Source organism: Oncorhynchus mykiss, chromosome 16 (assembly GCF_013265735.2).
Source record: "Oncorhynchus mykiss isolate Arlee chromosome 16, USDA_OmykA_1.1, whole genome shotgun sequence".
Classification (NCBI taxonomy): domain Eukaryota; kingdom Metazoa; phylum Chordata; class Actinopteri; order Salmoniformes; family Salmonidae; genus Oncorhynchus; species Oncorhynchus mykiss.
This window is the reverse complement of record NC_048580.1, coordinates 19,651,442-19,665,854: the sequence shown is the minus strand read 5'-3', so window position 1 is coordinate 19,665,854 and position 14,413 is coordinate 19,651,442. Positions and strand designations below refer to the sequence as shown.

The window sequence follows — 14,413 nt, the reverse complement described above, 5'->3', positions numbered from 1 at the left end:
CCAATAAGGAGAGATATGACGTAGGCGACACGAGCAGTGCTCCTGGAGAAAGTGTAGGGCTGGAGAGAAAACACAATATCACACTGGGTGAGGAACGAGCGGCATTCAGTGGGCTCCCCAGAGTAACACGGCGGGTTATTGATTCTGGGCTCCGGAGATTCGAAAGCCCTGGAAGTGGCCGGTGGATCGAGGCGGAGATGGTGAACCTGTTCTGTGAGGTTGGAGACTTGGGTGGCCAGGGTCTCAACGGCATGTCGAGCAGCAGACAATTCCTGCTCGTGTCTGCCTAGCATCGCTCCCTGGATCTCGACGGCTGAGTGGAGAGGATCCGAAGTCGCTGGGTCCATTCTTGGTCGGATTCTTCTGTTACGGTGAGTGAATGAGGACCCAAAAGCGAACTAACTTAAACAGAGCTTCTTTAATAACCAAACATAGGTAGGCTCAGATAGACCGGCAGATTCCGACAGGACAGGACAAGGTTACAGCAAACATGACGATAGTCTGGCTCAGGCATGAAACACAACAAACAAGAATCCGACAAGGACAGGAACAAAAACAGAGAGAGATATAGGGGACTAATCAGAGGGAAAAAGGGAACAGGTGGGAAACGGGGTGACGAGGTAGTCAGGAGGAGACAAGGAACAGCTGGGGGAAAGCGGGAGAGAAAAGGTAACCTAATACGACCAGCAGAGGGAGACAGGGTGAAAGGAAAGGACAGAGACACAACATGACAATACATGACAGATTCATTCAGAGGGAGCAATGTCGAACGATGATTTCAGGGAAACTACCCAAATAGCTTACCGAAACACTACCTGTTAAGACCCTCGAGACATGCCAGTGTAAATGACCGAGTAGTCCTTTAGCAAATTCAAATCCGACATTTTGGCTGTCTTCAAACGCTTTGTCTCTAGACATCATTAGTCTGTATTTCCTACATCCTTCAAACCTCTACAAAACCAATATCCACAGTATATCCTGTTGTTATTGTCAGGCGCTCCATAGAGGCGTGTGTATTTGTATGTGTGTGTGTGTGCATGCACGCACTTGGAAATGACTGTCTATCTGCTAAAACCAGTGTCTGCTCCTCTGTGACCCAATCCCCATATCACCTGACCCCAGATCTGTATGTACTTTAGCTAACCCCTCTGACATACAGTACCAGTCAAAAGTTTGGACACACCTACTCATTCAAGGATTTATCTTTTTTTTCTACGTTATAGAATCATAGTGAAGACATCAAAACTAAGAAATAACACGTTTGGAATCATGTAGTAACCAAAAATAATATTGAATATTTGAGATTCTTCAAAGTAGCCACCCTTTGCCTTGATGACAGCTTTGTACACTCTTGGCATACCAGCTTCACCTAGAATGTTTTTTCAACAGTTCCCACATATGCTGAGCACTTGTTGGCTGCTTTTCCTTCACTCTGCGGTCCAACTCATCTCAAACCATCTCAAATTGGGTTGAGGTCTGGTGATTGTGGAGGACAGGTAATCTGATGCAGCACCACATCACTCTCCTTCTTGGTCAAATAGCCCTTACACAGCCTGGAGGTGTGTTGGGTCATTGTCCTGTTGAAAAACAAATGATAGTCCCACTAAGCACAAACCAGAGGGGATGGTGTATCGCTGCAGAATGCTGTGGTAGCCATGCTGGTTAAGTGTGCCTTGAATTATAAATAAATCACTGACAGTGTCACCAGCAAAGCACCCTCACACCTCCTCCTCCATGCTTCACGGAGGGAACCACACATGCAGAGATCATCCGTTCACCTACTCTGTGTCTCACAAAGACATGCCGGTTGGAAACAAAATATAACATTTGGACCAAAGGACAGATTTCCACCGGTCTAATGTCCAGTGCTCGTTTCTTGGCCCAAGCAAGTCTCTTCTTCTTAGTGGTGTTCTTTAGTAGTGATTTCTTTGCAGCAATTTGACCATGAAGGCCTGATTCACGCAGTCTCCTCTGAACAGTTGATAATGAGATGTGTCTGTTACTTGAACTCTGTGAAGCATTTATTTGGGCTGTAATTTCTGAAGCTGGTAACTCTAATAAACTTATCCTCTGCAGTAGAGGTAACTGTGGGTCTTCCTTTCCTGTGACGGTCCTCATGAGAGCCTGTTTCATCATAAAAAAATAATAAGGATGAATTGTAATTTCTCTTTGCTTATTTGAGCTGTTCTTGCCATAATATGGACTTGGTCTTTTACCAAAAAGGGCTAACTTCTGTATTCCAGCCCTACCTTGTCACAACACAACTGATTTGCTCAAACACATTGACCTCTTATGGCTGCATCCCTTGTTCTCAATTTCCGCCTGAAGACATACCCTAATCTAACTGCCTGTAGCTCAGCCCCAGAGGCAAGGATATGTATATTCTTGGTATCATTTTAATGGAAACATGAAGTTTGTGGAACTGTTAATTGAATTTAGGAGAATATAACACAGTAGATCTGGTGGAAGAAAAGAGAGAGCATACGTTTTCTGTTTTTTATTGTTGTAGCATCATCTTTCACATGTACTAGAATAGCCACACAGTCAGATAGGATGCTGGAGATAATGTTGATGGATAACACAAGAGGGCAACTGTAGGTGTGCAAAGTTTCAGACTGATAACTTCAGGAATGGGTGAGCTACATGACATTTAGCATGAAGTCACCCAGGTGTCCCACACAAGTTGTCCAAATGTACCCAAGTGGCCAAATTGGTGAAATGACCTATAACTATATACAACAGTGCAAATAACTATATACAACATATCAAAAAGCAATTCTAACACACACAAAAAAAATAAAAGTTAAAAAAAATATTAGAAAAAATATATTTAAAAAAAATAGTACACCCTTTGGAAGTCCTCTACACAATATTTTGCTGCCTGCGCCATGTCCCATAGCAGTCTCTTTCTGATATAAAGCAGAGACAAACTGAACAAGTGGTGCAGGTCATGCGACACAGAACACAACGACGCCTCCATGCTGTGCCCTTTTGGCCCTGAGGCACAGTCATGCCTTCAGTAATGAACTGTGGCATATGAACACCACTGGAGGCAGGAGTAGAGAGGGCAGAAGTAGAGCGGGCAGCTTGGCACCGGGGGCTGCCAGTCGGAGTCGCTATCACTGTGAAAGAAAACATTTAAAAAAATATTTGTATTGTATGAGCCTTTTATCATTACATAAACTAAACAGATATGTACTGTATAGAGCAGAGGGAACAGTCACTAAAGTGAAGTGCTGTTCCATTCAACTCCGGCCATTGTTGTGGGCCTGCCCTCCCCTGAACAGCACCCAATGGCAATTTCATATGTAAATGGAGAGGAGTAGCAGGTGCAGTGGCCATGTGTGTGTTTGCTGTTCTACTCCATTCTATTTGAATAAAAAATTGAAAATATATCTGACATGGAATATATATATATATATATATATATACATACATATATACACACACACACACCCAAACAAACCAACACACACACACACACACACACACACACACACACACACACACAAACCACACATTTCATTGCAAATTGCAAAATATATATATATATTTATATTTCATAAAACGGCATTAGCACTTACCCGTCCAGAAGTACGTCCTGTCCTTGCAGAAACAGCTCCTCAGCTCCTGTTTGAATCATAACGCTCAAAGATTCCTCAAACCAAAAAATCTGTCTCACTTTCACTTTTTCACTTTCACTTTAGACTTTGACTTCGCTTTTCCTGATTTATTCGCCATGATGTCTTCAATGAAATCATTGAAAATACAACTTTCCAAAATACTGCTGCGTGTAACAAGCGTCACAGCAACTCCTCTGATAGTCAAGGCGAGAATGGAGTTCGTTACGCGTGCATTTACAAACAAGGAATGGTGTTCCAACCCAAAACCATTACATACTGGCGTTTACCTCAGCTCATTGGCTATCTACCCAGATAGATTTCAAGAAGATCAGTGGTCATTGGTCAGAAATACAGTCAATCAACGAAGCTTCGCTAAAATTATTGGTGCGCAAGGTAGTCATTGCTCGTTGTCTTCAAATCAATTCACTTCGGTCAATACTCCCCGCAAAAAAAACAAAGACGTTTGGCTGTGTTGCAAACATCCAGAGGAATGCACTGAAACCAACCATGACTAGATAACTGATTGTTTACCATGTGTAATTACGTCGAATGCTCTGTAAAAAATTGATAGAGATGGAATTCACGGCACAAACGGGTTACAAAATGTTTCGATTTAGGCTATAAAAATGGATTTTATCAAAGAAAACGTGACTTCATTTGTTCACTGGGACCCCCAGGAAGAGAAATAAGAGCAAGATATCAGAATGTAAGTCATAATTTTACCTTCAGATGTGAATGTGTAAAAACTGTTATGGCGGAAAATGTTTTTGTTGTTAATTGCTCTTCTCAAACAAAAGCATGGTATTTGTTCTCTGTAATAGCTATTTTAAATCGGAAAACGTAGTTTGATTACCAAGATTCTAATCTTTTGAAGGGTGTAAGACACTTGCATTTTCAAGAATGTTTAATGTTACGACGTTGTATTTTTAGTTGTCACTCTGAAATTTCCCCTGATGTTGATCCCTGTACGGGGATCGCAGCCATAAGAGGTTTCAAGAAGGAAAGAAATTCCAAAAAGTAATTTTTAACATTTTAAATGCATTCCAAGTGACTACCTCATGAAGCTGGTTGAGAGAATGCCAACAGTGTGCAAAGCTGTCAATTAGGCAAATGGTGGCTACTTTGAAGAATCTGAAATATAAAATAGATTTTGATTTGTTTAACACTTTTTTGGTTACTACATGATTCCATATGTGTTATTTCATAGCTTTGATGTCTTCACTATTATCCTACAATGTAGAAAATAGTAAAATAAAGAAAAACCCTTGAATGAGTAGGTATGTTCAACCTTTTGACTGGTACTGTATGTATGGCATGACAATGACAGACAGATCTCAGACCAGTGTATTCCCTATGTGGATTCACTACACAACACAAACACCCACACCCCCTGCCTCCCTCACTGGAGCCGTAGTGCTCCATAGCAACCGGTTGCCTCCTCTATTGCTGAGGTTAATGTTCCCCACTGTGTTCCCGAAGCACTAACCTAACGTAGCAGGCGTAAAAACGGAATTTCTTTCTTTCGGGTCCTAACGAGAGGGAAAAACTTTCTGCGGAGGTTATCTTCTGCACTGTTCAACCAGTCCAGTAAATGTGGAGGAGGAGTTAAGATGGAGGGTCGCCTTGGTAACGTCCAAAAGCGTAAGTTGCGTCACAGGCTCTCTTTTGCATTTCCCCTGAAAACCGTATGCATCCGGTTGAGAACAATCCCCGCAGAGGGTGCTGAAACACAAACAATAAGAACTTTCATGTGCAACATTGGTGCTTTAATTGCAGCTGTTGTTAGCATGGGAATGCTAAACCACATAGCATGAGAATGCATGAGTGTGTGTGTAACTCAAGGTAGTCCCTTCTCCCTATTATTTTTTCTAGTTTAAAGATTTACCTTTTCCCCTAAAGCAAACAGAGGTTATTACAACCGGTATTACAACCGATTGTATTGTTTTCGTTGTGGTACCTTAGCGGCTTCCCCATGACATCAACTGAAGCTTAGCAATCAATGGCTGGTCACCTGTGGCCTCATGCTGCTGTTTTGGGTGAATATGGACAAGAAGGGAGCATTCTTTGATGTAGTTTTATCTTTTGTGATGGGCTAGTGGCCAAAGCCTTCGTCTCTCTGCCATCTTAGGCTGTTAATAAAGCCAGTGGAATGTGGTAATCTTGCTGACTGCTCTACACGCTTATACAGGGGTGCAACAGCCTACCCAACACTCAGAGGCGTTTGTATAGTCCAAAAGCACACCGTTGCCTTGTTTTGTATAACATTCCAATGATACAATTGGGGGTGGAATGCAATTTCAGAATGTGGGGAGCCCGTCCCCAGTGAAAGTTGTGCCCCTGCTCTTGTAAAAAAGGGCTCTTTGGCTGTCCCTACAGGATAACCCTTTTTGATTCCAGGAAGAACCCTTTTGGGTTCTATTCAGTACCCTCTGTGGAAAGGGTTCTACGTGGAACCCAAAAGGGTCCTATCTGGAAACCTGTTGTTGAGCCTCGCACTTCAACGCTCTTAGTTGTTGCGGAAATTGACCCACGATACTGTTTCATTTCTGCGTCTATGTCATATCGCTGAGTCTGTCTTCAAACCGTAATTCAACGATAGTTGATCAGTTGATTACTGTACAAATGCTTGCGTTTTTACTGTTTTTACTGTGTACATCAATTGTGGGATAGAGATAGATGAGTACTTCTTTAGCGTGGTTGAAACTATTAAATCCTGGCAATGGTAGCTGGACACAGTTCATAGGGGAGGATTTCACAGTAATCGTTCCCCTACTAATTTAATATGTAAAGATGATACTGTATTTTAATTTGAAACACAATAGCATGCATTACACAGATTCCACATACACTATGGGAAAGGGATCACCTGAACTAATACTGACATCTAAACCTACCTATGTTGGTGAACTTCTGACCTGTACTCTTCTTACTCTTAATTCTACAACTCTTTTATTGTAGTGTAGGTCGGGGAAAGTGAGCGAGGCAACCCAATCTGGCAACTGACACAGAGCAGCAAGGCATTGAGACACAAGAAGGAGGCCATGTTGGACGTGTGATAATCCTTCTGAATAATACAACAATGGCAGCAGTAACCAACCGCTGTTGAATAGGGCCATTATTCTCTTGTCGCTTTCACAACTTCGCTCGTAATCTGCCTAGATGGCAAACCTATTCCAAAAGCATGGCTAGGCTACTTATTTCCCATCCTCTGTTATTTAGCTCTCCTTTATATCTTATTCAAGCCATGTAAAGAGCCTACTGTGATGCCTACATGATGTCAGCATTGTCGGAATGATGGGAATAAGAACAGGAGTAAATGCGAGGGGAGGGAGGAAGAGAGGGAGAGAGAGAGAGAGAGAGAGAGAGACTTACTGGATTCTCCGATGGATTCTCCAATTACATTGAATGAACTACAGGACAAAATACAAACCCTCCAACCCACAAAAGGCCTGTGGGGTTGATGGTATCTTAAATGAAATGATACCACAAATTCCAATCGGCTAAACTCTTTAACATCATCCTCAGCTCTGGCAAATTCCCCAATATTTGGAACCAAGGACTGATCCCCCCCCAATCCACAAAAGTGGAGACAAATTTGACCCCAATAACTACTGTGGCATATGCGTCAACAGAGAACTGCTTCATCATTAACAGCAGACGTGTACATTTCCTCAGCGAAAACAATGTACTGAGCAAATGTAAAATTTTATTTTTAGCAAATTACCATACGACAGACCACGTATTCACCCTGCACACATTAATTGACAAACAAACAAACCGAAACAAAGGCAAAGTCTTCTCATGCTTTGTTGATTTCAAAAAAGCTTTCGACTCAATTTGGCATTAGGGCCTGCTATACAAATTGATGGAAAGTTTTGTTGGGGTAAAACTATATGACATTATAAAATCCATGTACACAAACAACAAGTGTGCGGTTAAAATTGGCAAAAAAACACATCCATTTCTTTCCACAGGGCCGGGGGTGAGACAGGGATGCAGCTTATGCCTCACTCTCTTCAACATATATATCAACAAATTGGCGAGGGCACTAGAACGGTCTCCAGCACCCGGCCTCACCCTACTAGAATCTGAAGTTAAATATCTACTGTTTGCTGATGATCTGATGCTTCTCTCTGCAACCAGGGAGCATCACTTAGATCTTCTGCACAGATTCTGTCAGACCTGGGCCCTGACAGTAAATCTCAGTAAATCTCTCCATAGCAAAGCCATCACCTAAAGAGAAATTAACCTGGAGAAGAGCCCCCTAAGCAAGATGATCCTGGGGCTCTGTTCACAAACACAAACAGACCCCACAGAGCCCCAGGACAGCAACACAATTAGACCCAACCAAATCACGAGAAAACAATAAGTTAATTACTTGACACATTGGAAAGCATTTACTAAAAAAACAGAGTACACTAGAATGCTATTTGGCCTGAAACAGAGAGTACACAGTGGCAGAATACCTGACCACCGTGATGGACCCAAAATTAAGGAAATCTTTGACTACGCACAGACTCAGTGAAAGGCAGCCTAACGCAACCCTGGCTCTCAAGAGAAGACATGCTATGTGCACACTGCCTACAAAATGAGGTGGAAACCTAGCTGCGCTTCCTAACCTCCTGCCAAACCATATTAGAGACACATATTTCCCTCAGATTACACAGACCCACAAAGAATTTGAAAACAAATCCAAACACCATTGTAAATTCAACCCATATTTATGTTTATTTTCTTCTCCTTTTATTACTTTAACTATTTGCACATCATTACAACACTGTATATTGACATAATATGACATTTGGAATGCCTTTCTTCTTTTGGAACTTCTGTGAGTGTAATGTTTACTGTACATTTTCTATTGTTTATTTCACTTTTGTTTATTATCTATTTAACTTGCTTTGGCAATGTAAACATATGTTTCCCATGCCAATAAATCCACAGAGAGAGAGAGAGAGAGAGACAGAGAGAGAGAGAGAGAGAGAGAGAGAGAGAGAGAGAGAGAGAGAGAGAGAGAGAGAGACGCAAAGAAGGGCCCTGTACACTGAAGTAAACAAACCCTGTGGCACACTGTGGTGAGTGTTGGTGATTAAAGAGAATTATGCAGGGCCTAAAAAAGCTTGGTCGGCATTTTGATCTGTTCTCTGCAACCGCTCCAGATTTTGATCTGCAACCTCTTCTCCAGGGGAAGAGGAGGAAAAGGAGAAGAGAGGATAAGGGGAGGAGGGGAGGGATAACAAGGTTTTACCACTGCACTCTACATCTAATTATTTGTTTAGGGAGGCATTTCTTCCTTCCTTCCGTTCTTCCTTCCTGTCCCGGTGGAAGCCAAACCAAGACCAGGGCTGCAGCTTTATGTTTTGCTATTGACAGCTGGGGGCGGATGTGTTGAAACTGCAGAAGTTGCCTAGGATCAGTATAACTACAGTAATGTCTCTATTATTGGGGAGAGGTCTGCAATGATAGGACAGATGTGAAAAAGGACAGGGAGCGCAAAACAAACCATTCGTCAGTATCCTCTTGAAAATGAACAGTATCATTACGACCATCAGAGGTTTTTGTGGTAACATAGCGTTTGTGTGTTTGTTAGTGTGTGATTCCTCATAGATTCGTAGTGTGTTTCTCTTAAAATAGGACATACTCGAGGATTTGGAGTGGACTAGAGTGTGTGACTTCCATTTATTTTGACACAAGTCAAGGCTGTGTCTGATGTGCAATGCATGCCTGACCTCAGAGTTCCTTATAGCCTTTGTTGTGTTTGTAAAGTGTCTCTATGGTGATGTGAGTACAGAACTACTTACCTGTCTGTGCCACCAGAGCTATAGTGTTATGGAGTGGAATTCGTAGAAGTTTCTCCCAGCCACTATTAGAGGGTCACATGTTCTCTTTCTTTTTTTGTTCAAAATAATATTTTATAAAAAAAAAATGTATTTTTTTATTTTAACAAATATGATAGATTCATTCATATGAATACAAATCTGTTTTCACGTCAATACATGGGTTCGTTATTTGACTACTTAACATCATTTACATACTTCATAGTGTCCAGCTTTCTTCTTCTTTTTTGAATTCCGTTTGGATATGTTTCAAAAGAAAGTTATTTTATGGTCGTCACACATCATCACGCATCTTGTCCTCCAAATCTTATTGTTCACCATGCATATTGTTGTCCACCTTAGATATTCAGTATTGTCGTCCATGTTAGGATCAAAAAACACCAGCCTCCCCCTTTGCTAGAGGAGCAATAGAGGAGCAATAGAGAACAGAAAAGGAAGGCCCACCCCCACACTTGTGCTATTTCATGAATTACCTGGAATTACCTGGAATTACCTGGACCAGATGCGACTTTTGTTAACTAAATCAGGTGAAACATGAGCTGAAAACTGGACTTTATGGTTTGGATCTGTTTTATAGTTTTTTTGATGGTCTCTGGTAGGGTAGGGTAATCATACCCTTGATCTATGGTTATGAGAAAACAATATTATAGTGGGAGGCAGTAAATGATGCGGGGTCGTTGTGTCTCCAAATTTGCCGTACAGTCCCTCCTAATGGAGCTGATTAAATTGATGAACTGCACTCTAATTGCACAGATCATCTCTGAGTTACATATCACGCCCTCGTTAGGGAATGATGCCTCGTTAGCAAGTGATGACATGGGGAAAAGGAACTCTAGTGCAGGGGTTCTCAAACCTTTTTGGGTCGGGGACCCGTTTTATGATAGCAAATTTATCAGGGACCCCCTCATAATCAGAACACAACTCGAGTCAGGGGCGCTACTTTGGTTTTAGAAGTGGGGGGGGGCATAATTATTATTATTGTATATATATATTTTTATCCAGTTGGATAAACACTCCAAACAGCCTACCTGACCGCACAGAGGCGTCCACATTGTCCTGAAGCGCACTGCTGCCTTGTTTTGTATCACATTCCAGAAATAGCAAACAAGGAGTTTCAATATGCCTTTGGTAGTGAATGGCAGGACGAACCAAGTCTCAGGCCCTGGGGAAGAACATTTCTAAGGCCCGTCTCTTGGCATCGGAGAGAAAATGTTGTGGATTTCAAGCTAATTTCCTGTAATTTTGCACATTTTGTCATGGGGCAGAGGGATGTTTTGTTGTTGCAGCTTTAAAGCTAATATCCTGCAATTCTACATATTTTGCCTTGAGGCAGAGAAAACTTTGTAGTTTTAAAGTTTAAATTGCAATGCTTTTATGTTTGATGAAAAAAAATGCAAATTTGGGAGTACAATAACTATTGAGTTGAAACATTTTATAATTGTTGGAGTACTGCAGTGGAAACCAATATCCCTGTGAGCCTCCCAGGCCCATGTTGCCCTTGGTTAAGAACCTACATTGTAGATGAATGATATGTAATGAAATTACATTGTGTTATTGTATTACACCCTTTAAACTTATTTCACAGATATGTATGTTTCATCTGTTTTTGTTAGTAATATTCAGTTAAAAAAAATGTAGTGCATACAGTATATCAATTTTGGGATATGGCCTTTTATTTTACTAGGCAAGTCAGTTAAGAACAAATTCTTATTTTCAATGATGGCCTAGGAACAGTGGGTTAACTGCCTGTTCAGGGGCAGAACGACAGATTTGTACCTTGTCAGCTGGGGGGTTTGAACTTGCAACCTTCCATGTCACTAGTCCAACGCTCTAACCACTAGGCTACCCTGCCTTGGACCCCCAGTCCATGGAGGTACTGCAGGGGGAGTCCACGGCAATATAAAAGTATATATATATATGCATTACGACTTGGAGAACCCATGCTCTAGTGGACTTCTCTGACAATTTACAAGTTTGATGCATTGCGATAGGTTGAGACGGTGAGATGAACAAGAAGCTATCCAACACGATGAGGGAAGGATAGTGTTCTGAGAAGAAATGCCACTGTCTCCATCAGTCTGTCAGTCGGTTAGTGGCAGTCCGTCAGTCAGTCAACTGCTCTGTGTCCCCTTTGTTATATAAAATCAGTGGACAAAGTGCCAACCTTCCTAGTTATACAAGTGGAGTTGCTTTGAAGGGTTGTTGATGTGACTTCCTCAGATCGTACAGTTCCTGTTGCCCCCCCCCCCCCCCCCCCCCCCCCCCCCCCTCCTCTGTGACTCTACCCCAGAGATAAGAGATAAGAGGTAGAGAGAGACGAAGGGGAGGTGAGATGCTGTCTCCACTGTCAGAAAGAAAATTGACAGGGAATTCACTGACAGTGGTGAGATTGCTTTGGAAAGGATGTGAGGCATTTCATCTCTCTCTGTATCGCTTTCCTCTAGACTACTTTTTCTCTGGGTTCTTTTGCTCATTCTTCCGGTGAACATCTCTATTCTCTCACACTCTCTCTCTCTTTATGTGTTTGTTTTCCTTACGAGCTGACCAATGGTGACTAATCAAATGAAAACCACTGCACTCTCCCAAAGGGTTAGTATGTGTATACAACCAGCGAGTATAGATATACAAACGATATAGTAGCTTTCATTTTTGTTAAAATGATTTTCACTGCACAGGGGGGAAAAGTGGAACGGTGAGTAACCTGTAGTCCTAACTGTCCTCTTCTCTCCTGTGTCTGTCTCCAGCTATGCAGCAGGTTCTAGACACTTTGAGTGACAGCACCAGCTCCACCATGGCCAATGACCTGGACCTCATCTTCCTCAAGGGCATCATGGAGAGCCCTGTGGTGAGAATATACCTTTACCTACAGTATACCTACTTTTCTATGGATCTGTTGGGCTTGTCGGTGTGAGGTTATAGCTTTCTTGTTGAGTTCTAGTTGTCTTCATATGACTATATTCTTTGCTTTTACATAGATGGAATTGCAATTCATGAATCGTTTGTTTTAGTCAACTTATCAGTCTGTTCTTGTCAAAAACGGTCTGCACTGGACTCAAATGTCTGTAAAATTACTATTTTACAAGTAGAAAAACATTTAGCCAAGAACAAAAGACACCTGCATTGTCATGGGTGTTTTGATTCAAGGACGTTATCAACTTTCTGTCTGAGACACAAAGTCACAACCTTATGAGGCACAAAGTTCACAAAGTTCACCAAAAAGCACAAAGAAGCTACTTTCTTGCGAGAGAAGAGACACCAAAACAAAAACTTGCCGTATCGACTTTTCTTTTTAATGACGACTAGTTTTCCAACATATAATGGATGCATGTTCTTCGTTTTACACTTTGAGCTTTTCAGCTTTTGAAGAGACTGAGGTTGGAGGGAAGGAGGAGGGGAGGGATAAAGGGAATTTGAAGTAGCAGACTGGCTATTGAGAGCAGCGCCCCACTGAGCTCCGGGTTCGGCCTTTTTTAATCCCCGATTTTAAACCTTTTCCCGAAAAGAAAGGAGCATGATTCCAAATTCAGCGCCCTTTAAAAAAACTTGAATTTTCCAAAAGCTACTAGAATGAAAAGTCCACAATCGATAAACAAAATAATAAAACGTCAATTTAAGTTTAGAACCTTGAGAAGGAAATGAACAAATCAACATTGACATTAACATTGTAATTATTAAAATGACAATATAGTCGTGATTGTTGCGCTATCTATTCTAATGCAGTTGAGGCCTAGGAACTGTCAGAAGCTCTGAGATTTTACAATCCTGGGGGATACTCTGTTCTTTGCCATGCTCTCAAAGAAAGAACAGACTCGCAAGGCTCACTAATGCTGTGTGGTCTTTCTCTCTCTCTCCGATTCAGAGCATTCAGACAGACAGGGTTTTCTGGAAGCGAGAAGGAGATTAGAGCTCTTTGGGGAGCACTGCATCAAATGCATTCAGTTGCATCTCTCTCTCTCGCTCTCTCTCTCTCTGCTCTCCACCGCTTCTCTCAAGGCTGATTTATTATCTGTGCGTGTGTGTGTGTCTATCTGTGTGTGTGTCTATCTGTGTGTGTGTCCCCCTTTTGTCTATCTATATATGGGAAGCTCCTAAAGGATTCATTCACAGATGCAAGCTGTATGAACACTGTCCTATGTTCAAGGACTTGAAACAGGCTTTTTGAACAGAGTGTACTGTTGCTTGCCATTGACCTCCAAGCAGGTCTATTGTAATTATTCTTCATGGTAATAGAGTGTATGGAGCAGCTATGCCAAAATCCATTCACAAAGCAACAGTGCATCACGATCAATTATCAACATGGCAGCTACTGCTTGGCTCCTTATGTTGAGGTCATCAGAACTATGGATGCATTGAAAGAGCGCATCAGATCACAAGCGCGCAATTGCTCTCGCTCTCACTCACGTCTTGAGGTGGCCTATGTCTTTTCAACGAGACGACACAGACCTGGTATGCTACACTATTAGAAGAAAAAAAAGGGTTCTATCTAGAACCTAGAAAGGTTCCGCAGCTGTCCCCATAGGAGCATTGTTTGAAGAATCCTTTTTTGGTTCAAGGTAGAACACTTTTGGTTTGGTTCCAATGTAGAACCGTTTCCACAGAGGGCTGTACATGGAAACCAAAGGGGTTCTACCTGGAACCAAAAAGGATTATCCTATGGGGACAATCGAAGAACCATTTTGGAAGAGTGTGTGCATACAGTACAGTCCTCTCCGTGTTTGTTTTTGTCAATGCTGCCATATAATATTTCAAATGTGCATATCAAGTAGCTTACAAAGCCAGACAACAACAACAGAGACTAAAGGTAGCTACAGTATTCTTGTCAATTTAGGTGGTCTACAAAATTGATTTTAAACGGGACAAAGACTTAATATGCACACGCAGTCCTTTCGCTCTATTTGGATTCTTCAGCCTCCCATATTTTCAATGTGCCTGTGAAGGACCTTATAAAGACAG

General features: G+C 41.8%; 1 protein-coding gene across 4 annotated transcripts in view; it reads left to right on the top strand.

Moving 5' to 3' along the window:
• Positions 1–14,413, top strand: part of mpp2b (membrane protein, palmitoylated 2b (MAGUK p55 subfamily member 2)) — a 55,007-nt gene that overhangs the window by 25,488 nt on the left and 15,106 nt on the right. For 3 of the 4 annotated variants that reach the window (XM_021565086.2, XM_021565085.2, XM_036946431.1), the window contains one exon: positions 12,205–12,305. In XM_021565086.2, coding sequence (XP_021420761.1) covers positions 12,205–12,305 — 101 coding nt within the window. Of the gene's footprint in view, positions 1–11,873; positions 12,050–12,204; positions 12,306–14,413 lie in introns of those variants that run through there. The other variant, XM_021565087.2, reaches the window with a different exon arrangement.